Source organism: Pipra filicauda, unplaced genomic scaffold, assembly GCF_003945595.2.
Source record: "Pipra filicauda isolate LSUMZ 115617 unplaced genomic scaffold, ASM394559v2 scaffold297_size1274073_pilon, whole genome shotgun sequence".
Taxonomy (NCBI): domain Eukaryota; kingdom Metazoa; phylum Chordata; class Aves; order Passeriformes; family Pipridae; genus Pipra; species Pipra filicauda.
In genome coordinates, this window is record NW_024104417.1 from 480,097 (window position 1) to 505,842 (window position 25,746).

The following is a 25,746-nucleotide window of genomic DNA, read 5'->3' on the forward strand; positions in this document are numbered from 1 at the left end:
AGTGAGTCCAAACTGGACAAGAGGAATGTCCTGTGATAGACACATAGTCCCACAAACTAAAGGATGATCAGGAATTGGCAACAGATTTTACTGTCCTCCAAACTGGATAAGATATTAAATAGTGAAAGCTTCATCATTTTGTACTAGTTTTTGAATCACCCTCAGGGCTACAAAAGTATGTTTCTGAATCATGTGTAATACCAGTATTATCACTGCCTTGCACATTGCTCACGCATTCTGTAAATGAAATTAAAATGACGGAGCAACTAAATGTATAACTGGATTATAGCAGATTAGTGGCCCAGTGTTTGTAATCTCATCTCACTTCTTACTTAGGCATTTCTCATAGTGACACTTTCGCAGTGTCACGTTTCTTCCTATACATGGTTCATGCTATAAATAGTCATGAATACAGCATGAGTGGAGTGTAGCTCAGTATAACGAAATGAGAACAATACTTTCGACGCAATTACTGATGTTATAAAAGTCTCTTTGCCACAAATAGAACAGAGAGAGTGAACTAACCTGGCAGTGTTTCAGGTTCAATGTGTAGTGAGAGGAGTTATGATCCTGTGAGATGCTGACTGCTCGGAACTATCAGTAGCCATTGGTACTCTGCGCATCCCAGAAAGTACTCGGCATCCAGGTACTGCAGCATCAGCCTCTTTGCTTGTAAATCCAAGCATGGAAAATGTGAAGTCACTGCATGTTTCTCAAATGTTTCCTCGTAAAAATTCTTTTTACTTTCTCATTAGAAGTTTTTAAATGTGACTTTGTGATCTCTTTATTGGCTGTGTTCCATGTTTCCAAATTGTACTGAGGAATGCTAGAAATACATTTTTATAAATTTCTTTTTCGGATTAGTCTTCTGCTTGAAGTCTTGTGCAATTAGGAAGGAGACGATGAAGTCATTACTATAATTTCTCCACCTGAAGCTTCAGTACTTTGTGGAACTATAGCACAGAGTTAAATGTCTTTTCTAGAACCTGAGCCTCATTACGTGTGCCTTAATTTACATCACACATCCTGTAAATACAACCTTGTCATCACTTCGCTGCATAAATATAATAGTAGTATAGCAGTTGGACACTACTTTGCTCTCTCTGCAGCTTAACAGAGCACAACTTTCCCCTGAGCTTTGTGTCCATCAGCCTTGCTTCTGAAGCTGGACTTATAAGTGTCAGTTCAACTGAAGGTAGTCTGAGTGTGAATTCACAATGACTTCAGTCCCAATTTAGTAGTTCAGGTAGTCGTTGTCTACAAGCATAACATAGTGCATTCAACCAAGAAACCTGTAGCCTCAACTCTGCTAAGAAGGAGAGCACATGCTAATTTTTCTGTACCAAGGAGGAAGACTGGCAATGGAGACTCCTCAGGAGGCTCAGAACTGAGGCCATTGAATGCTGTCTCTCATACTCAAGATGTAAGTTACAAGGATCTTTGATATATTCATTGTATTGTAAGAAAAAAGAGAGCATCTGAAGAAATTTTCGCTGAAACTCAGCAGTCTTAGTAGAGTCTGCATGAGCAGAGTTTAATATGCTCCTGTGGGTCATGTGCATTGCAGTGAACTTCATCCTCTTTTCTCCCAAAATGGAGAATGGTCTGCATGTTATGAAGTCAGGAGTACAAAATCTGTAAAAGTGTGTACTGAAACAACCTTGAAAAATTTGTAGCAAGGGCATTTCTTCTCAGCCTAAAGTGTGTATCTTTGCCAACCTGATGGAAAAAAGTGACACAACTTCGCTGATGAAAATAAGCATCAGTTACTCAATGCTATTCTGTCCTTCATTTTTCATGTCCCCTGACAAATTCTTTCAGTAAGAGTTTTACTTCTCTGTTTTAGAAAGATGGATGGCTGACAGGTCAGGGATGGCTGATGATAAAGGGTGGGAAAGTTCTTGGGTCATCGTGTCTAAACAACAGCTTAAAGCAGAATTTTCTTCATAGATTAATTCCTCTATTGTTGTGGTTTGGATTTGTTTTTTTTTAATCTCACTGCTTCCTAGAAAACTCTAGATGTCAATCCCAACTCACTCAGCCTATGCCTTGACCTATTTGCGTGCTGTGTGATGATTTTTAGCCCTCAACTACAATGTTTTCTCTAAGTCAAACTTAGCTACTGCTCCTTCTTACATAGCTTTGCAAGCACCTTTCAAGTAACCTTTCCATCACCTCCATCTTCTATCTACATACGTTGGAGGTAATGCTACATGTTAGCATATCCTTTTTGATCTTCATCTGCACAGGTCAAGATTACTTAACCTTTCCACTCAGAGTGTGTGAATTAGCACATTTATTATGACATTTTCACGAGGGTTTGATTTGCTCTAATTGGGCATACTTTATTCTTCTATGGGAGGCCTCAAAGAGGAGAGTCCTGTTAAGTTCCATTGACTTGGTAATTACAGAATAATCAAGTTTAGAAGGAGTGTTTGGAGTTTATCCAACCTTCGTCTCAAAGCAGGGCCAAATACAGCATGTTGCCCAGGACACTTTCTTCAAAGATGGAGACCCTACACCTCTCTGGGCAGCCTCATCCCATGCTTGACCACTCTCACCATTAAAAATGTTGTTTATATAGGAATTTCCAGTATTTCTGTTTGTGCTTACATTCTCTTGTCCATTCGCTGGATATACCCTCCCTTCACAATGATGAGATCTGCCTGAGTCTTCTCCTCTCCAGAGTTACCAATCCCAGCTCTCTCATTCTCTTCTCTTCTGTCAGATGCTCTAATCCCTTGATCATTTCTGTGGCATTTCTCCCCAGTATGTCCACGTCTGTCTTGTACTGAGGAGGCCAGAATTGGACAGAATCCTCCAGCATTGAGCAGAGATGAAGCATCACCTCCTTTAACCTGCAAACAGCATTCCTCCTTAGAGTGCTCTTCGCCATCTTTACAGTGAGAACATATTTCTTTCTCATGTTCAACTCAATGTCCATGAGGACCTTTTCTGCCAAGCTGCTTTCTGGCTCGTCAGCCCCCAGGCTTTGCTGATATGAAGGGTTATTTCTTTCCAGGTACAGGACTTTTTATTTTGCTTTGTTGAACACTGTGATGTTCCTGTGAACCCATTCTTATCTAGCCTGTCAAGGTCCCTGTGAATGACAGCATTACCCTCTAGCATATCAGCCATTCCTTCCAGTTCTGTCATCTACAAACTTGCTCAGGGTGCACTCTGTTCCATTATCCAGGTTATTAATGAAGAGGTTAAGTGGTATTAGCCCCAGCACACTAGTGGTGATGGCTTCCAGTAGGACTTTGTGTCACTGATGACAGTTCTTTGAGCCCAGCAGTTCAGTCTGCTTTTGATTTACCTGACTGTCCACTTATCTAATCTGTACTTCACCAGCTTGATGATAAGGAAGGTATGGGAGACAATGCCTATGTAATAGCTTAAGAGGATTTTTTTTTTTTACTGCTAGAGGTCTATGTGCAGGTAAACCTGATATTATCTATCTCACATGATGAAGGTACTACTGGAAGTTTTGAGGTAGAATTCTGGTAAAAAGTGCATATCCTTTATAGAGTTCAAGAAGCATTTCTACAGGTACCAAGAGCCGGTGCTGAGCCTCGGAGAATTCTCTGGACTGGAGGCAAAGAATAAGTATCCCTTAAGCCAGTTCTCACAAATGGCCATGTTGCCAGCTGATAATAATTGCCTGCTTGAGTTTTAACATTTAATGATGATGGTGATCATCTCAATCACAGTTGAAATGGAGTTTGAGTTGGTGTACTGAAGACAACAAACTCTACAAGATCCCCAATGATGGGAGAACAGATTTGAAGATGCTCGGAGCCGTAATGCAAAGTTCATACAGAAGATGCCTGTTTGAAAGTGGGACTTAAACTTCATGTGCTCTTTGTAGGAGGTGTATTAGAATTATTTCATAGAATCACAGAGTGATTGTGGTAGGCAGGGACCTGGAGGTCATCTGGTCCAAATGTCCTGCTCAAGCAGGTCCACCTAGAGCTGGTTGACTTTGACTATGTCCAGACGGCTTTTGGGTATCTCCAAGTATGGGGACTCCACAACTTCTTTGGGACACCTGTACCACTGCCACTTCTCACAGTGAGAGGTGTTTCCTGATGATGTTCAGATGAAACCTCCTGTGTTTCAGTTTGTGCCCATTGCCTCTGGTCCTGTTCCTGGGCACCACTGAACAAAGCTTGTCTCCATCTCCTGTACACCCTCCCATCAGGTGTGTATATATATATATATATTCATGATAACACCCTGACAAGCTCTTTTTTTTCTTGGCCTTTGTGAAGAAAAGAGCCTTTCTCTTCATATTCCTCTTTCTTTGTCAAGATGCCAAATATATCTTGATTCCAAATGCTGCTTCTGCTGCTATCCTGTCTTTAAGTCTACTCCCTAATATATTGCCATAAGCTGGTGATACTAAATCTGAGGCTAAATGTAAAATTCCATATAAAGCTAGTGATGGTGTTTTATATAATTAGCTTAGGTTAACATGAAAAATAAGAGGCTGAAAGATTTAGGTAGTGCCATCGTTCTTACTTTGAATAACTCCGTGGTTGTATAGACATAATCATCATATTTTCCTTTTTTTTTGCATAATTATTTTAAGTTAATGAAATCAAAATTATATTAAACTGTGAATAATTTTGTTTATTGCATTTCAGTAAATTGAAATCACAATGAATTGAAAAGGAATAATTACAGTCAGTTAATATTTTATGTGCAATAAGGCAATTATTTATTGTGGCATTCAGTAGACTGGGAAGTTATTGAAGTTGCCATAAATACAGAGTGCTGAATTCTTGATTTACTTGCATGTATGTACATCTGATACTCCTCAAATGTCAGAGTACCATATGTTGTTCCATATAAATAGCAATCTACAATTTATACATCACAAGTCACAGACACAGCAAGTGAGACCTCAGACGATAGGGCTGGGTTTCAGAGGGTGGCTAATGTACTGCTTTTGCAGTTGTAAGTACCATCTGTTTTGACACAGTCTGGGACTGTTTCACGCTGGTGGTCAGGATTCCATGTAACTTAGTGCACTTGGGCTTGAGCCAGTTACATTTTTCTAGTAGGAGAAAGCTGCCAGTGGCCATGTCTCTTTCCTAGCTTAACTCCCAAATTTCCCATAAACAAAATTTTAATCCTTGTGGTTCTGAATAAGCACTACGTGCTTGCTCAGTGTGTTGTTGTATGTATATTGTGTGTGTGTGTAACAAGAGGGGACTGCTGACTGTCACTCCAGGGTTCTCATAACCTGAAGTGTTTATTATGAAAAATCCTTGGTTTATGTATCTTTGTTGGAGAGATGTTGGATAAGTTAGATTGTGCTGGTGTCCTGGGTTTCTGCTTTGGAGGCCTATGTTTCTTTTCTTTCATCCTCTCCAGAGTGTTCCTATCACCCAAGTCTCAAAGGTGATTCGTTAGGGAATTGGCTTTGGCCAACTCTTTGCTGAATGCATTCCTTTGTCTATCTGCATAGTGGTAACATTGTGGGCTTGTAAGAAATGTAAAACTGTGGATTAAGTGAAGTTTTCTACCATTTCTTCAAAAAGCTTTGGAGACCAGCTTTGCTTTTCTAAATTTGGCCATGTGTCAGAAGGGAGGAGGGATGCAACCCTAGAAATGAAGTTTTGCCCTCCAAACACAAGAATGCTTGCCAGAATGTTAGCAGGTGCTTTTGAAGGAATCTCATTCCTGGAAAGGAAAATAAACTTTGGAAACTGAAGTGTAAATGGATTTGAGCTGATTGGGAACAGGTGTTGCAGATTGGCCTTTAGTTATGCTTTGCACAGTTCTACTGATTTTCTGTCATCCATGGCCGTCCTACAGATGCATGCAGGGCTCTTGTTAGAGTCCCTCCTAGTCCACAAAAGCATTAGTCTGTGAGTAAACACTTCTCCTTTGTAAAGTCAGGAAAACTGTTACTACCTCATTGTAAGTCTCCTACAAGATTGAAAAGAGCTCACTGAACACATCTGGAGTGTGCTATGACATGGTAACTTCTTACACAGTTTTTTAGAAGAAGGTTGTATTCTCTTATCTGTTGGCAGCATTATATTCTCTTGTCTGTTGGCAGCATTTTTTTGTTTTTGTTTCATTTTCACTCCCTTACCGATAACTTAGATGGTAGAAGGGTATGTCTTCTGCTTTGACATACGGCTCATCAACTGGGACATGGGATGGGCACTTGCAGGTATCTCACAGGACAATCCAAAAGCAGATGGGCTGAACCAAGTTGAGTTGGGATTGGCTTTACCTTTTCATTTGGTTTTCTGTTTTGTTTTTTGTGGTTTGTTGTTTGTTTTTTTTTTAATCTAGAGACCTCTTCTTGTGCTGTGTACAACTCTGTCCCATAATTTGAAGGTTTATCTCTTTTCAGATTATCAGCAAAGACTAGTTTTTCAAAGCCTGCATTCATTTTAGGAAGGGTATTTGGACTATTCTAAATTCTATTAAATCATTAGAATATGGAGAGAGACCATTTACAAGGGCACATAATGACAGGACAAGGGGGAATGGCTTCAGACTGAAAGAGTAGTTTTCGGTTAGATATATGGAAGAAATTCTTCCCTGTGAGCATGGTGAGGCACTGGAACAGGTTGCCCAGAGAAGCTATGGGTTGCCCATCCCTGGAAGTATTCCAAGGCCAGGTTGATGGAACTCTGAGCAACCTGGTCTAGTGGAAGGTGTCTCTGCTCACAGCAGGGGCATTGGAACTAGATGACCTTTAAGGTCCCTTCCACCCAGGCCATTCTGTGATTCTGTGATCTAAACTTTAGTGTTAATAGAGAAGCACAATTTTTGTGGTTTTAAATCTCATTACTGTTTCTTCTTCTGTTTAGCATTTGCTTACCATTTGTTTCTCCAGTTTTGGAGGTCAAATCGTGGATCCCCTGTTAATTTGAAAGTCAATAATTTCTGAGAGTTTCATGCTTTTAGTATGCCAACAGTTGATTATGAAAAACAATGTTCTTTTACTCACTTATGGTGAATATGCTGGAAACAGTCATTCTTGGGGGAATTATTTGTCTACTGTAGCATTTGCTACCAACTGGATGCAAGTCATCTTGATTACACAACAAAGTGATTATATTGTTAGCTTTTCCCAGAGGCAAGCATTCCTCTGCTTTGTATATTATTATTTTCCGTTTAGAGTCACGCACATCTAACAGAACTTCATTTCAGAGTTCCAAGGATCCTCTTGGTTTTGATCCACGTGAACTGGAAATTTTGAAAATGCTTCCCTCCTATAAATTTATTCCAGTAACTTGTCTTGAAGTTCTAGAATAATGTAAACTGATACATCTTTTATTCCAAATTCTTCCATTTTTGTGAGGTGAAATAGTGGAACAGCTACATTTGACTGGAACAGCTGACTGGATTGCTGCATTTTGAAGTTGGGAGCCATTAGGCATTGGTTCCAGTTTTCTATATAAATTGCAAAGATGAATTTGCATCAACACAAACCTAATGTCAGCCTATCACTCAGAGTAGCATCTGTTTGCCTCAGCAGAGTGTCACTTCAGGTGACTGGTTCTGGACGTGTGTGTATATCTTAAAAGCCAGTATGAAGCAGTGTGCAGTTACCTTCGCTACATTTATGTCAAGTTGGTGTTAAATGAAAAATAAAGAAGAATAGATTAAAAACAGTGGAACACAGAAATGTAAATGTTGTCTAGTCAGGTGGAAAAGTGTTTTACCTGACAAAATTTTCACCTTGGAGCATGTTAGAGTAACTCAAAGGAAAGGCAGAATGTAGTTGTAAACTTATTTCAGTGAAACAAGTCATTATCTGGATGAATTGGGAATGTTTTTTGTATTCAGCAGGATGGGGCTCCTGGGTTAATTAAGACTTCTAAAAGCTTTTCAAGAGAAGAGGGAAAGATGATGACAGGCTTTTTAATATATGGAAATTAAGCACACTTACTATCTTTTTGATGTCTTACTTAAGCATCTTGTAAATGCTCATTTTTAACCGCATTTGGTTTGCACATTTTAGAGCAATGCATTAAACTGCATGGATTCCCATAGGTGTGATAATCCTGAAAATGGGGGATGATGAAATGCAGTCTGTCTGGTCCTTTAATAATTCAGCCCTGAGAACCTAGCAGGGCACAGGATGCCTCTCCTCAAAGTGGTATGGATTAGGTTGGGAAGTGGTAACTCTTGCTTTGGAGGAGGTGGACAGGGGATTCTTCACTGACCAGTGGGTTCATCTGCATTAGCATTTTTGTTCAAGTCCAAAGCTCACTTTTGAAATGCCTCTCCTGTTTACCCTGTTTTAATTACTACCGTGATGTATGTGAACCCAGTTACCCTCAGGCAAAACTAAAGCCAAAAAATATGTTCTGGCAGGACACCTAAAATACTAAAGGCAACTCCAACTGAGCATTCAGGTTTGGGGATTAAATTAAATATTGGCTAAAAAATAATTCCCAGGCCTGGGGATGTTGGGTTTTCAGCAGTATTAGTTTTGCTCCACAGAGCTCCTCTTTCTGAGCTGTACTCTTTGCTAATGTAAATATAAACTAACTCAGCTGGAGGAGCTCCCTGGCATACCACTAGGAGTTGGGAGAGGATCTGACCTGAAGAGTTTAAGTAGAGCTTGTACTCAAGCATGTATGGAATTCATTTTGGGGTTACTTATTTAGTGAACATGGAAAAAATGCACCTTCCAATCTATCTCTATGTAATTTCCCAGAAATTATGCACTGTGAAACCCCTTTCTCAGAGCTGATGTGCTAGTATCATCAGTGGTACTGAAGACAAAATTAAGATTTCTTGACTTCCTAAACTATTGGTGAATTACTTTTTCTACTTCTTTCACCTTCAGTCTTTGTATTTTTAGCTCTGTTCAAAAATATGAGGATTAAAATTAATTCTTGCCATGTGGCAGGGGACAAAGTCAGTAGGGGGGAAATTAGTTCCAGCTTTTGACAAATACAGTGTAAGGAAGAATTATTTGCTTACTTCAGTTGTAGTGCTGTTTGACTTTGAGCATCTAGCGTGAATATGCCAGGAATGCAAGATCAGGTCTCCAAATGTATTTGGAGAAGTTTATAGACTAAAGAAAACTGGAGCTTGACATCACAGGGAAGTTACACCAGTATAATCCAAGGTCTAAAATGTTACACAGAAACTACTATGAAATGGCTTCAAATTTAGGTTAACATATCCCTCTTCCACAATGTCTGTAGTCTTATACAATAGGTACAGTTTCTTATTACATTGCATAGGAGGTTTTTAAAAACTATAAAAGGTTATTTTAAGTTTCTTCCAAGAACATGTGGAAGTGATTACTTCATAAGGCTGCTCATTCTTACATTGACAGATCGAGCTTTGTCACAGGTCTCTTCTCTCAAAAAGAAAGTTGTATGACCTAAAAGATATCACAGGATAAGAAATAAGTTTTCACCTTTGTCAAAGTGTTTTTGTTCCTTTGAGCTCGGTTTAATTTTCTGCATTGGCAAGAATAAATTGTCCGGTGAGAGGGAAGCAGTAGCTGTAACCTGTCTTGGGTTTATTTAGGGTGTTGCATGTGTGTGTTGGAAACAAGCTGGTGAAATACAGACTAAATGAAATCATCGTAAGGTGGCCACTGAAGGGGAATAGTACATTGTATAATTATCACTATGAATGTTTGTCAACTATGATGATGGTTCAAGAAGGACCCTTTAGGAATAACAGAATATTCTGAATTGGAAGAGACCCACAAGGATCATCAAGTCTAGCTAGTAAGTGAATGGCCCATATGGGGATTGAACCTGCAACCTTGGTGTTATTAGCACCATCCTCCAATCAACTGAACTCATCTCATTATACCTTACAGTATTCATGAACAGGTTGCTAGACTTCCCCATTGTCTCAGGGAGCCATCTGTTTGAACTGAATTGAGACCCAAAATTACCGACATATGGAGGAATGGGTTAAAATTTATGACACTAGTGCTGCAATATATTTGGAAAACTGAAAATTAACACAATTTGAGAAGGTTGCTCAGTACTCAAAATACTCTTGAAAAGGTATGAAATTAAGGAGAGAGAAAACATAGCATTCTCTAAGGAGGCAGGTGTAGGGAAGATGAATGGATTCTATAAACATGGATGAAGAAAATAAATGTCCAGGCACTAGCTGTATGGCACGTGGGAATTCAGGCAATACATGGAATCCATAGTGAATACATCAGCCTTCTGAGACTGTTGAAGTCTGGAAGGTTGACAGTGTGGTTTCCATGAAATATAGATGGGAAGGACTCCGCTTTGGCCACTGCTGGTGAGGTTGGGTGGTGTGTGGTGCTCAGTTTGAGGCACTGTGCTTTAAGAGAAAAACACACAGATTGGAGAAAATTTAAAGGAAAAACTAAGAGAAATTGTGAATATTAGTAACACGACTAGAAAGAAAGGCCAATGCATGTGATAAATCCTTACAAAAAGAATGGAGATGTCTCATTCTTCGCGATCTCTAGAAGAGGGGGCAAGAAACAGCTTCTTATATGAACCAAATAAAAGGAAAAACTTAGAAACTTGATACAATCGCAATACTGGAACAGGCACCTCAGTCAGCTGAGTAATAGCTGTCCCTGGCAGTTAAGAACAGGGCAGACATGCACGTTGGAGATGGTTTAAGTGTATTTGGTGTTCTTGGAGAGAGCTGAGAGAGCTCATCCAACTTTGTTTCTCATTCTATCTGTTCTTTATTGTAAAAGGATGCACAATTCTCCACCGAGCAACCCTTTCCTTCTGGCATGCTTGACCACTGCAGCCCAGCACAAGTTTGCACAATGAGTTTTGTTCCAGCTGTCTCTTTGCTATCTCAGGCTGTCCAGTTCCTTCCAACCTCCTGGGACTGGGAGAGGAACCGAGGTCAGTAGGGTAGCTTACCCTGAGAGAAATGCCTGAGGATATTTGTGATGTGGATGATGCTATTTTTTTTTTTTTTGTAGGTATCACTTTTTCTGGAACTTTGTCCATGCCCACAGCCTTAGAAAGAAAATGGCTGTGTTGTAGCCTACTATCCTAGCTAACTCCTTTTCTTGCTTTCATATAAGAGCACACGGCCGTATTTGAAATCTGTCTGTCAAATTCATAAGTCTCTCCCTGAATCAGCCCACATTGTTCCCCCTGTAGAAGCTGCTTCTATTCCCCTTTGTACTGTTGACTGTAGCTGCTACAACCATTAAGTTCCCCATGTCATTACTTTCCCCAGTCTCTGTAAGAAGAGTGCTTCCTTGGCAGGCATGAAGTTGATGGTATCATGGTAAAAATGTGAAGTCTATACCCACATTGCACTTAGTAAAATATGTAATACTTATGCAACACTTATTGAAGAGATGCTAAGTGATGTTTTGGTACTCCGGGTAAATGCTTCTGGCACACATTACTTTGCATCTAATGTTTAAAAAAATGACAATTGTTTTGTATTTTTCTCAGCTATACTGACTTCTCAGAGCTTGAACACAGTTTGGTTTATTTCTTACCTTAGTTTTGCTGAAAACCTCAGTGGTGTCAGCAGATCAACACGAAGGATCCTTTTTAGTTTTCAGATAAGAGTCTTAAGTTTCATTAATATTTGTAAAAATTCTCATTTTAATTTTGTTAACTTGGAAGAGCTCAATATAGAATTCACTTTAGAAAAGACTCACTTGCAATACCATAGTGGAAGGTGTGGACAAATGGAGTCACACCTTAAGCATGGAAAATGGTTCAATCTTAAAAAGTCCATGCTGAAAGCCGGGCATCAAGTGTCCTGTGTTAGTGTGCATTGCTGGAGTGATGAAAATACAACATTGTTTTCCCTCTCTGGTTCTGAAATCAGAGACTGCATGTTGTTGTCAATGCCAGAAGGAACTAGATCTTGATTTAAATGTATGTATTTAAAGGCTTTTTGTCCCCAGATGTATGTATTAATTAGGAAACAAACTGGGGAGAAAAAATATTTGAAATAAACCAGATTCCTAATGGAATAAGAAAACTCCCTCTAGTGCATTTTCTCCCTCTGTGTCAGCTTTTATAGTTCTGTTTCTGGCCCACATCTTTTGAGATTTCTTTAAAGATTGTTAAGAAATTTTCTCCTGCATCAAAAAATAACTTTCAGAGCCCAGTCAAAGCTTTAATAAAAGGCATCTTGGACAGAAGATTGGAGACTAAGGAACAAAAGAGGTTGTAGGGAGGGAAGTGCAGGACTGCTTTCTGAGTTGTTTTTACTTTCTAAGATCACCAAAATGTAAAGCTGCATTTCGGTCTTGTAAACAGTTGTGTTTTTTCAGGAAGTGTAATGTTTGTATAGGGCGTGTGCGTGTAAAAATGTGTACTGAGAACTGTAACCAGTAACTTCATTTGCACTTGCAGTGTTGTGTTTATTAATGTTACACTGTCGTTAAGTTGCTCTTTCTCAGACTGACCCAGCCTGTTAACTAGCACTCAGTAAATGCTGAAGAACAAAATCTGAAGGAAACCCTCAGAGGTTCAGATAGTGCTATAGGAAACCCCTCCCAAAAACACTTGAAAAGCCTGGAGAATGCATAGTAGACCAAGTGTTTTGCTGGAGATTTAAATGCTAGCAAAAAGCTTTCCAAGTTTTTCCTGGCAGAAAGGCTCCTGGACTCACCTGCTATTTTTTTTCTTTTCCCCTTAGGGGTGTACAACGAATAGTAAGCAGGAATACCTCTGTGCCGAGTTCAGCTGAGCTACCAACAAAATTCCTGTCTGAGAGCATATTGCGTTACAGGCTCAACAGACCAGTAATGTGTTCTCAAGTCTCTTATTTAAACATGGTGACAACACTACAGTCTTTTTCCAAAATACTTTGTGGTGGGGAGACAGGGTGCATGTGTATGTATGTGTATGTCTGTCTGGAAGTCTGTGCCCTGAAGGTGGAGGGAGCAAGTTTCACGTGATGCACCTTCAGGATTGAAGGTAAAAGAAATACAGGATGCACATCTGGAACTGCTATACTAATGAGACAATTAAGAGAGCACGAAGCAAGCATGGAGCATACCCATAAAACAAAAGGTCAGGCCTTTTTTAGCTTTAGGTCTTAGTTAAAAACCACATTTTAGTAATTCATTATGCACCCAGAAGGTCTAAGGTATTGATTATTCACAGTGCCCAGGAGTGATGAAGGAATGCCACTTCTGATCCAGAAGGAGTGGAGATTAGCCGTATTAACTTGGTGTGTTGCTCACCGGGGGAAGTGGGGAGAATCATAGAGTATTAAATGCTTTTTTATGCTTAGGTAGAAATGAAGACTAGGGAAAACTGTAACCTTGCAGAAATTCTTAGGTGTTTTCAACAGTAACTGATTAAAAACGTATGTTTTCAAAATATACTGGATCTTACAGAATGTAATTGCTCCCACAGTAGAAAAAATTGTTTATAGCAGACGTTAAAAATTTAAACTTTTTGCTTTTGATTTTAGTTCTGGCTTTTTTGTGGAATAGAAACAAGTGTTTGTTCTGTGTTTTTATTTATATAATTTTGTCTTCCTTTTGTGCTTGTTTGTTTAAAAAAATCAAACAACCATCAACCAACCAAAGAGCCCAAAGCTAAAAGAGAGGGATTGACAATATCAAATATATGTAATAGCAGAAGATACATCCAGCACTTGAAAAAAAGTGTGTATTCTTCTATTTTAGAAACATTTTTGTCTTAAAACCTCAAGAAAAGAGCAAAAAGTAAAGGCTCCAAGTCTGCCACATCTTCTGCACATTTAACTTCAGGCACTTTCACTGGTTTGGTGGTAGTGTGAGGGAGGTCAAACATATGGTAAGTCCTTGTGAAAATTTATCTTGGGGACTGTTGCCTAAGTGGTCTGTGGAATCGGTGCTTGTCTGCAGGAACCTGGCTGCTGCTGATGTTTTGGGTTTTTTCTCTCCAGCTGTAAATCTCATTTTTAAAATACCAGCATATACCAGACGCTTTCCAAATAACACTCCTCAATGCAATTATTTGCAATAGCTGCCAGGGGGGTATTAGGAGATCTCAGAGGGAGTAGAGTGCCTGCAAAATGCACTCTGCATGAAGATACAGTTCTTGCTCCTAAATACACAAATCCCTGTGTTAGGTCCACGTAGCCATAACACAGGCTCAGAAGCCTTGGAGAAAATGTTTTCTCCTGTCTCTTGCTGAAACAATGAGTTTCTAAGTAAAACAAGATGCAGAAGAGGAAGAGGGAAGGAGCTGGGTAGCATAAGCTTTTCCTCCATAGTGTGAGGAGATGATTTTGATTGCAACTCATCTAGGTGATCTTGAGCAAGCTGCTGGACGTTGTGTCTTGCGTTCTTCAGCTAAGTAGTTGTGTCTCTTTCCTGCAGACACACTGAAAATGCAGACCTGTGGTTGCTACTGTTGTGGCTAGTGAGATCAGAGCAGGCCTGTGCTGGACTAAGTAAAAGCTTGATGGGGAAGTTTATGTGTAATGATCAAATTCATCTAAAATGGACTTAATTTTAAAACTCTGCCTAAATGCAGGTTTGGGCAGGTTTGTTGAATGCATTTCTGGGGTGTATGTTGCTTAGCCCTTATCTGTGCTGTTACAGTCACAGAGCTGCAGAGTCAGTGTTACTTAAGTACATGCCTTTGTATACTTCCCTGAAATGCCTCAACACTGATGTGAGAGAAGGAGATGTGACGTGGAGAAAAGCTTGGTGCTCTAAAACCACTGTTCTTACCCTATTAAGTGAAATTTGTTATTCTGCTGGTCACTAAATTATGATTCCTGTATTCATCTCTGGGTGGTGCTTTCCTTTATAAAGAATTTTGTTGAGATCTGAGAAGTCAGAGATGGAAGGAGTGTGCTCAGCAGCAGCATTTGTCTGTTACACTGCTTTTATCTTGTGTAGTGTATTGCTAGAATAACTGAGTCTCTAAATGTATTGCCCATGATATTTGCTTGACTATCAAAATGATATCGTAGTTGTCTTCTAATCTTTTACCTGGTTTGCTTGGAGAATTGGGAGCAGGAGTGGAAATGACTTGTAGGCAGCAATATCAGCACAAAAGGAAAACAGTTGAAATAATCTTACAGCAAAGGTAACCTTAGTAGCAGAGGATCTTGATTTTTGTGCCTGATTTTTCACAGTAGAGTGAAATGAAGAAAGTAAAGAAGTAGCAAATTGTTCCGGGGAGAGGAATTGGGTTGAGTGCTTTTAGTGTGACAATTAGCCCTAGCAGTAAGTGTGTGTAAATGTGCAGCAGCAGCTCGCTGACAACTTTCCAGACATGCTGTTCCTTTGTCAATTACTTTTCTGGGCTTGTTTTTTCCAACTGAAGTTCACTTTAGTCCACTGGAAAGGAGTGCTTTCTGTGTGCACATTAAGAAGAACTAATCACTGGGCTCTTGGTTAAACTGCTAAGTTCCAGTTTGCATGAACTTCTTTAATAACACGATAAAAATAAGTATATGGAGTTGTGCTTCTCTCATCTGCCCAGGTGTGGTGAAGGAAGCAGCATTTGCCTTGTGAGCTCTTCTTTGGGCTCCTGCTGAATGGCTGAAGGAGCTGAGGCAAAGGACCACAGTATTCTGCTCCTAACAGCTCACAGCTGTGCTAAGGTTATGGGCAGTTATTCTCTGTCAAAAAAAGCCTGTGATTCAGATGTACTCTGGACTTCCATTGCCGTCTCCTCTTCATTACAGGGCTCAGAACTGCAGACCCTCCTTTGCTCACATGGCTTTTGAAATATATATTTCCTCACTCTTACTGGTAAAAATGACTGCTTAACCCTCAACAAATGCTGAAGTCCACCATACTCCAATAGCAAATGGGCTGGTGGGGTGCTGTGCTGTGCAGAGCTCTGCATCTGTCCACCACTTACTGAAACTATGTGTTCATTCTTCCAGATTCCGACCTGAGCATGCGGACACTCAGTACACCCAGTCCAGCATTAATATTTCCACCAAATTCCCCTGGTTTCCAAAATGGCAGAGGTTCGTCTACATCTTCGTCCTCAGTCACTGGGGAAACTGTTGCCATGGTCCACTCACCACCTCCAACCCGCCTCACGCATCCTCTCATCCGGCTGGCATCCAAGCACCAGAAGGAACAGGCCAACATAGACCGGCTGCCCGACCACTCCATGATCCAGATATTCTCCTTCCTGCCCACCAACCAGCTGTGCCGCTGTGCCCGTGTGTGCCGCCGCTGGTACAACCTTGCCTGGGACCCGCGGCTTTGGAGGACTATTCGCCTCACTGGCGAGACAATCAACGTAGACAGGGCTCTTAAAGTGCTGACCCGGAGGCTTTGTCAGGATACTCCCAACGTATGTCTCATGTTGGAGACGGTAATTGTTAGTGGCTGCAGGCGGCTCACAGACAGAGGACTCTACACCATTGCCCAGTGCTGTCCAGAACTGAGGAGGCTGGAGGTGTCTGGATGTTACAACATCTCCAATGAGGCAGTCTTTGATGTCGTGTCACTGTGCCCAAACCTGGAACACCTTGATGTGTCAGGTAACAGGAAATGTTTCAGTACAGATGCTTATAACTCTTAAAGCATCATGCTTGCCAAACCCCACAACTGCACATTTTCCCTTTCCTTGTTGTCTTTCCAAGTAGAAATGCCAGTTTCCCAACACAGTGCCTGTGAGACAGGCACCACTAGAATCTCAGTGCCCATAATGCCAACAGTGCTTCTGGAGTGGCCAGGCTTCCTCCAAAGGAGGCGAAGTAATAGACATGGCCTGTTCAAATAGCACGCTCGCTTTTCATAGATTTTTGCACAAAGCACCTGTACAAGGGCTCATGTTGCAGTCAGTGCTACATCATGTGGTGAAAGCTAGTTACTTCAGCAAAATTTGTTTTATCTTTCACACACACACATATATATATAATTTATATTTAGGTTATGTATTTATAAAGTATATATCTGTAATCTTATAAGTGTATGAAGGAGAAGCTCAGAATAAGTTCTAGACTTTTCTTCTGGGTATTAATATTCATTGTCATCCCTAGCTAATCTTCAGGGTTCCCTTATTTCCATTAGTATTTTAACAAGACTTAGATAGCTTGGACTTTTTTTCTTTCTTTTTTTTTTTTCTTTAAAAAAAAAGCTGCAGTTGCAGCTGTTTAGATCAGCAGAAATGTTTTAGACAATTTTCCTCAGACCTGCTCTGGGGAAACAAAATGTTTTTTTCCCCAAGGTCAACTGCACAGAATTTCCTCTCTGCAGGTAGGTTGGCACTTAATGGAAAGGATGTAGTCAAGCAGAGAACTGAAGTAAATTTGCCGTTCAACATTTATTTTATGATCTTATTTGTTATCAATCTAATGCCATTATTAATCATCCAAAACAGATTTGCCATTGCAGAGGTACCAGTGACAATAAGCAGGATGAAGTGGGGATAGAAAGCAATGCTATTGAGTCATTGGTACCCAGATAAACTGATTTTTCCAAGGCTATCTATCTTGTGTACACTGATTTACTTTCTTTTCTCTGCCCTTTTTTTTTTTAAGCTGCTTTATCCAACTCTCTCACCTCATTCCTAGGATGGCAGAATCTCATGAAAGGCATCAAAACAAATAGCAGCAAACGAGAATTATTCACTTTTTGTGATTGCTCTGTGAAACCACCAGGTGATAAGGAGTGTCTGTGGGACTCACAGGAGTCCTGTCCCATGGAGTCTGTTTGCAGTGACCTTGCATATGAATTAATTTATTGTTGGTACATACTGATATTAGTTCTGGATTGCTAACCACACATTCAGGTTGAAGCATCTCCAACACCAGGAGAAAATGTATGTACCAGTGTGATTTAGAGCTAAAGCTTTGAAGCTCACACTCTGAGTGCACCTAGGAGCTTGTAGGTGGCTGAAAATGCTTTGGTCCAGAGCTCTCTTTTCAAAAGCAGGGAAAAGGAAAGGATGATAACAGGTCTTGAAATAGGTTCTTTTGGGATTTATCTGCATTTGTGGTTTTCCCAAGCCTGTTACTTTCGGACCTAGAAGGTGGCGTCTGTCCCTAAGAGCTCATCAGTTTGGTACAAAGTGTGTAGAGGGCAAATAAAATACCTGTCTTCCTTGAATTTTGTCTCATCGATGGGATAGGAAAGTAATTTTAATCTCACTTTTATCTAAGTTGTTCTTTCTATTTGGAGCAGGTGAAGGAAAAAATCTGGGGTTTGAACATGCTCAGAAGCTGGGGTGTTTGGGTTCAGATATAGCTTTTGCTGCATGCACCTGCATATGAATTGAGGATAATTGATCTCTGGGCTCTTGTATTGAGTCCACTTTTTTCATTACAATGTGTGTAGTTTTGGAGGATATTTTGGAAGCAGGATTCTGTTTTCCCCTCCTTCTGTCTGTAGTTGTGAGGACAAGGCTTGCACCTATATGCTCAAGCAATTCTGAGGACTGAAGTGGTTCACCGCTTTGGTTCCATACTGAACAAGAGAAGTTGGGTACGTGTGCTGGGGGTGACTCTAGTTCCTAGTTAATTAAATCCCAGTTAACAGTTGTACATCTAGCTGAATCCCTTTCCCCCTTGGATGGCCACTTGGCAGCAAAAATGCATCAAAATCTTTAATGTCAGAACCAGATGTTCGTATTAACTTTAAGAGCTTTACACAATGTAAGTTCTGTCACTCTGTGGGCAGGTCTGAGATATCTCTAGAAGTTGGTTGAGCTTGACTGCAAGTTATTATCTAACACACTAGCCAACATTTTTTTCAGTCTGTTTGGAAGTTTCTTCTCCCTTTTAAAAATCAGTTATACTTACTTCATGGAAAATCCTGTTGCAAGAGCTTTGTTTTTACATTTTTTATTATTTAGGACAGAAAAATTGTTGTGGACCCAGGAACCTGTCATTTTGCCTGAAAATCAGGCTGTTCTGTATCAGCATGGACTCTTTTTCTGGTTAAACCATTTTGAATATCCTTCCCATTAAATATTTTACAGTGTAGCCAAAGTAACTAGACAAGGCAATGCTGAGCTTTTCAAAACAGTGATCACACGGTGATGTATTTGACTCCAGCCCTGCTGTGAGACTTCTGACCCAGTCACTTTCTAATTACGGTCATTAAAGCTTCTTGGATTCTCAGCAGACAGAACATTCTCCTTGGCCTCGTGGACCCATCATTCTCACTTAGCCAAATTTTAAATTTGAATTCTGGTCAGAATATAAAATATCCAGACTGACTCCTTAATCCAGCAACCTCCTCGACCAAATGCAATAGCAAGAACTACGTCAGGTTCAGCAGAGCCCTGCCTATGTGCCAACTTCTTCTGTGGAAAAGACTCAAGGATGGGGACTCCTGTAGTGTATTTTGTATCACCTACTCCAAAGAATATAGTAGGGGTGAAATTTTCACACCATTAGTATTGTAGTGGTTCCCTTTAGAAAAATCACTTTGCTTTACTGAGCATGTATGTAGTACTTATCTGAGGACAAAACTATTTCCAGAGATTGCACCATAGCATTCAGTTTTAAGATGTTTGTTGAACAGTGTTTTGCCTCAAAGTTTTGCTTCTGCATGACCTGTGGACAATTTGCCCATTTCATTGTGTGAGGCCTAAGGTAAAATTTGCCTCTGTTCAACTAAATTTGAAGCCTAAATTAAAGGTCCAGTGCAAATTCAAATGATGAATGTAGAAATCTAATTGCAGGTGGCAAACTGTTTCAAGTCCATATCCCATGCTTCTCACAACATTTTTGTGAGTCCGCAGGGTTATCTCAAGGGATTTTTTTTTTCCTTTTTAAGAACTGAAGCATATTCATACCTTCTACTAAACCTCTGAATGAGAACCTGTTGTATCAATTGGTATAAGTTTGAATCATTTAAGTTTTTGGGGTTGTCTCCATACACTGCTCTTTACTTCCACACTACAGGATTTGTGCAGGATTTCTGATACATGGAGTTCTACAGTCATCAGTTTTTATGCGTCACTTCAAACTGGTTGGCCAGTGTTTCAGCAATACAGAAAACATCCTTTTTCTTTTCTTCTCTACCTGAGAGCACCTCTTTAGGCATAACTTACAGAATTTTTCTGAGTAGATGTTTATGGCTAAAACTGTTGGGCCTTGGTCAGTAACGGGTAGAACCTCCCTTCTTTCTTGCAGCCGTTCCTAGCTATGCTAATGCAGTGTGCCCAGCTGAACTTGGCACAGCTAAAAATTTCCCTCAGGATCCTGAGACTGCCAGTTTACATTGCAGCAGAGACCGCACTTTCCAAAAAAAGCTTTTGCTCACCACCATGTGTGGAGTGGAGGTTAAAAATGGGGAAAGTCTGTGAGCATGTTTTTCCCTTTCATCTAGCTCTTTGGCTTTCCTGGCAAGGTCTGGTGTTTCTCCTCTGGTCTAGTTACCTCCATGGCCAGACTTTCTCACTTGACACACCCCTTTTCTGCATCTGTCCATATCCTCCCATGACCTTACCAGTCTGTTGGCTCCTGCCAAATGTCCCCATTCTCCTTAGGTTATCTGAATCTCCACCCTTCTGCAAGCACATAATCCTGCCATAGTTTTGCATCCTTCCAATGTTGCAGGGCTGGATTCACATCTGTTCTCCAAATGCTTCTGGGAGGTTGGGCGGGGTTGTCTTTTTTATAATAAGGTTGGATGGTGAAAGAGCCTCAGATGTTGGTTTGCAAACTCATCCAGTCAGCAATGAGACCAACTCTGATCAAAAAACTGCATTGGTTGTCACGTAGTATCATTTCTCTAATTATCACTGGGTCTGTATTGCAGTAACACATCACAGTCTGTCTATAGGTAAACATAGGACCAGTATTTTACATTTGGGATAGGGACAAAATCAGTCCGTTTCTTTCCTAGTGCTCAAAATCTCAGAGTAACCTCACTGACTCCAGTGAAGTTTATTCTTTCCTGTGGTGTAGGGACTCATCACAGCAAATCCAAACTAGTCAGTCAGGATGATTCTGCTCTTGCAGCATGAAGGTACCTTCATCACAATCCAGCACACCATTTCACACCCAGCTTTCTGGCCTCGCTGCGTGATTTGCTTTTACTGCTTCCTTAAACTCTCTGTGTTTTTCCACTTAGGCTGTTCCAAAGTAACTTGCATCAGTTTGACGCGTGAAGCCTCCATCAAGCTGTCTCCCTTACACGGGAAACAAATCTCTATTCGCTACTTGGACATGACAGACTGCTTTGTCCTGGAGGACGAAGGACTGCACACCATTGCCGCCCACTGCACTCAGCTGACCCACCTGTACCTGCGCCGCTGCGTCCGCATCACCGACGAGGGTCTCCGTTACCTGATGATTTACTGCACGTCCATTAAGGAACTGAGTGTGAGCGACTGTCGCTTCGTCAGTGACTTCGGCATGCGGGAGATTGCCAAGCTAGAGTCACGTCTCCGATACCTTAGCATCGCTCACTGCGGCCGGATCACGGACGTGGGCATCCGTTACATAGCCAAATACTGCAGCAAGCTGCGCTACCTCAACGCGCGGGGCTGCGAGGGCATCACGGACCACGGCGTGGAGTACCTCGCCAAAAATTGCACAAAACTCAAATCGCTAGATATTGGCAAGTGCCCTCTGGTCTCAGACACCGGCCTGGAGTTTCTAGCCCTCAACTGCTTCAACCTGAAGCGCCTGAGCCTGAAATCTTGTGAGAGCATCACTGGGCAGGGCCTGCAGATTGTAGCTGCCAACTGTTTTGACCTGCAGATGTTGAATGTGCAGGACTGCGATGTCTCTGTTGATGCTCTGCGATTTGTTAAACGACATTGCAAGCGCTGTATTATAGAGCACACCAACCCTGCTTTCTTCTGAAAGGACACCCCACACCTGTCATTACAATGCAGTATTAAAAACACTGATGTAGAAACACACGCTCCCATAATCATTAATGCTGTCTTTTCTGTCGCTCACGGGAGTCAGCTTTTCTTGTACATTGTGAGTGAGGAGGGTTTCTAGAGGACTATTTTGTTTGCTTTTTATATGATCACTTTTTAAGGTGCCGTGGGTCTCTGTGGAGAGGCAGCCTTAATGCAAAAGCAATGAGTGCTCAGCATCCCCACTGGAGTGCCATTTCCATAAGAGCCATGATCTTGTCCCAGGCTACAGTAGCTGCCTCCAAAGGAAATAGCACATAATCCCTCCTTTGGAAATGCTACTAAGCTGTGTCAAATACATCTGAATTCCAGCTGTTCTCGTGAAGCTGACTATGCAATATGTGTCTGTGTTCCCCAACTTTTTCCAATATGGCTGATAAAGCATCCTCTTCTCTCCACATAGTTTCCTTTTGGTAGTCATCCATTGTAATCCCTCAGGAAATACTAGGTAATGTTCTTAAACATACTCAACTGAGGCAGAATAAGACCTGCTGGCCATTGCTGAGCACTTCTACTGAGTGAATCTAGAGATTGTGCCCATGCATGGATTCTTTTGGAAAGTCACTTGTGTATCATCGCTACTTGCCTTCATTTCTAAATTTGCCCTCTCCTGCATGTGTAGTACAACCCCCTGGTAGTAGATAGGGATTTCTGGCTCTGATAAGCAATGGCATATTCACCTGAGTGAAGGAGAACAAGCAGGATATTGGTGGCCTGGCAAAAGGAAAAGCCAGCAAACCAGCCTGAGAAGCTGCTGTAATTCTGCAACAATCTGAGGTAGCGCTGTAGGACACTGGGGAGAGTCTGAGGCATTGTGGAGTAGCTTGCTTAGGGCAGTCCCAACCACTGTGCTGTGTGATTGTCACCAGAAATTCTGTCTTTGTTCCTTCACTGTATCTTTTCAGCAGCTGTGGCACCACTGCAGTTGATGCTCCCTGAGCAAACCAGGCACGTCCATTAAGGCAAAGTCAGTATGTGCCTTATTACACTTAGAAACCCGACCCTTTTCTGTGACCTTCCAGTTCAAAGGATAGATGGCTGATCTCAAAACTTCTAAGACATTAGCCTAATGTTAGATAACACCCCTGGGGACAGAGGGGCTTCCAGTGTTATTCAGATTAGATTTAGATTTTTTCAAACTTTGTGTGTGTTCCCTTAGGCTGGAGATACAGTTGCTGTTCAACAAATAATTAAACACCAGCATTGCCCTGTGACCCTGTGAGCTCCTAGTACTCTTCATGGTTGCTCTTGCTCTTGCATGAGCAGGAGTGTTTTGAAGGTCCCCCATCTCATTGCCTCCTTCCCCAGAGTGTGTGGTCGATTCATGGTTACTTTCTTCACAGTTTTCTGGCAGCTGTTTCTCTGCATTTTCACGTGTAATGCTCAGATCTGAAAGCCAGACACGCGAGGCGTGATGATATTTTCAGGCAGGCCCCCTGTGCCTGACTGACAGGTGAATTCATACATTCAGCTCAAACGCTGTAAGTCTCTCATAAGAAGGGAAGCACTGTGTCTGGTTTTCCTAAGCAGTAGTTCCATCAACTCCAGACAACACTAATAAAATCATTGGTATGAAGTGAAAATCAATATGCTTGAGAAAAATACATAACCAGTGAGGAAATACTTATAGCAATGCTCTCTCAAATTGCAAAAAAAAAAAAGAAAATGCAGTGGTTTGAACATGTACCTGCAGAGGGCACTTATCCTACTGCTGCAAAAATTCCTGTAACTTATGTATATTCCTCCAATTTTGAGTTTCTTAATAGAGAGGATGTCATCAGCTCTGAATTATAAATCAAATTGTACTAAAGCAAAGAGGGACACAGAAAATGAATTTGCCATTCTAGTGTTACTGGTCAGTGACTAATAGGGGGTTAATAGACAGTTAATTAATAGACAGTTAATTTCACTTTGGTTTTCCTTTCCATATTTTTAAAATAAGAGATTCTTCTCCAGCAAGTATATTTTATTTGAGCCAGCTATACTATTTGTTTATCCTTTATCTAAAAATGGCCTCGAGGAATTTAAATATTGAGCCCATTCCTGAGGATGGTGGGATTTTGAGCCATTTGCACTCATGAAATATAAGGCCTCACTAGTAACATTTAATTGTTTATTAAAAAAAAAAAAGGCTACTTTTGTGGCTATGTTAAATTGAGTGAATAGTGCTACATGGTTTTTAAATTTCTAATGTTTAAATTGGCCTGTACTGTACAAATCTCACTATAAAGCCTTAATTTGCTACCGAGAAATAAAGCAATATATTGGTAACTGATGAGCATGCATCGTTATTTGCACTAATTTAGTAACTGCTGCTGAAAAAGAAAATACTAAATAATTGTGAAACTTTCCTTGAAAGGTAGGTGGGTGAATGAGCACATCAGCCCAACAGGTAGGTGGATGACTACATTAGAAAAGGAAAAAAAAGTTTGTTATAGATTATGACCTTGCTTATCTCTCTCTTTAAAATTTGATTTTCCTCATATGGTTCTTCTTGACCCTGAAAGATAATCAGAAACTGCAAGTGTAAATAAAAGCACAAACAGTATATAAAAAGCACATGTACAAAAATTTCAGGAGGACCTCTGCATTGGTTTAAAGGCAAGTTAACATATTTGATGTAAAAAGTAAAAGGGAATGAGTGATGGGGTAGAGCACTTACTGGTACAGTGTTGCCTTTTGAATGCTCTAAAAAATCTACTCTGGGGGCACTGGTGGAAAATGAATAAAGGTAATTTTTCTTAGCCAAACTTTAAGTACATAGTCTTATACGATCTGAATTGGCACCCTGAGGCTGCTATTATTTCAAGAAAATTTGAATTTAACTTATTGATACAGCTTGCCTGTTTTGACTTTTAACCTTTTTCCTATGTCTACTTGCAAGATGAGAGGACCAGAAAAGAAACTGAAGTAGTGTATGTGGAGCTGAGTTTGCTGGAAAGGTTGCAACATGTAACTGATGGGTCTTCTAGTTTAGAGTTGGCAAAACCCATAAATTTCCTGAGCAAAAACATAGGTGATTCTTGAACCATAAAATTCGGGCAGAGGCACTGAGGCTTCTGCTCTGCAATAGCATGTGGTGATCTCATCAAAGAAAAGCAGTGATGACTCACATCAGTCAGACTGCCATGTTGCTTGTGTCTTCGGAATAATTTGTAGAGAGAGGTCTCTTAGAAAAGGCACATCTAAACTACCATGCACTCTGATTATAGCCAGAGCTCTGTATCTGCGTATTCATCCTTCCCTTGGCTTTTTTAAAAAGTGGAACTGTATTTTCCCCCTAGCAGCAGCATGAGATTGATGTGAAGTGCAACACTTTTGCCTCTTTGAGCTGTGCTCATATGGCTTCTTACAAAATGCAAACCAGCTTCTGTTGGATGTCTTGGACTCAGAACCGTGGTCCAGACGGAAACCTTCAGTAGTGGCTTATGTGGTTTCTCAAAACTTATGGACTTTGAACTGAAAAATTAAAAAGCTAGTAAAATACCTAATTTTAGCCCTAGGCTTGAAGCAGGTCCAAGCTTTTATTAAAAAGAAACACAGTGATCATTTGGACTGCAGGCTGGCTGCCCCTCAGCTGCCAGTGTTGGTTTAGAGGGGAAAAGTTCTCTGATGGAGTTGGTGCATGGCTCCTCTTCCCTCAGCATTCCCCAGGAAAGTAACCTGCCCTCCGTTTTTTATAATTTTGTCAGTTTAGCTATTCATGCTGAAACTTCCCATGCTGGGCTTTGAAAATGTTAGTTGAAATGGTTCATCTGGTTCTGTAAATAAAGCTGGAGGAAATGTCATTTTGCTCATGTTAAACTCCAGGTGACCTTTCCTTTGAAAACGGTCCATTGCTCTTCATCTCCTCTAAGGCCTTCAGAGTGAAAGCGTGAGCCTTGCCAGGAGGTCAGCTTTAGGACAAGGATGTGTCTTACTGATCTCCCAGTAAATTTCACCCAAATTTAGCTAT

The 25,746-nt window shown here is 40.7% G+C and overlaps 1 protein-coding gene across 1 annotated transcript in view; it reads left to right on the top strand.

Annotated features, from left to right (window-relative positions):
• The window catches only part of FBXL7 (F-box and leucine rich repeat protein 7), a 180,267-nt gene extending 156,201 nt beyond the window's left edge, over positions 1-24,066 (top strand). The window contains exons 3-4 of the mRNA XM_027739001.2: positions 15,835-16,446; positions 20,993-24,066. Of these exons, the coding sequence (XP_027594802.1) occupies positions 15,835-16,446; positions 20,993-21,729 (1,349 nt within the window). The 3' untranslated portion in view covers positions 21,730-24,066. The remainder of the gene's footprint in view (positions 1-15,834; positions 16,447-20,992) is intronic.
• Positions 24,067-25,746: the final 1,680 nt, after the last annotated feature.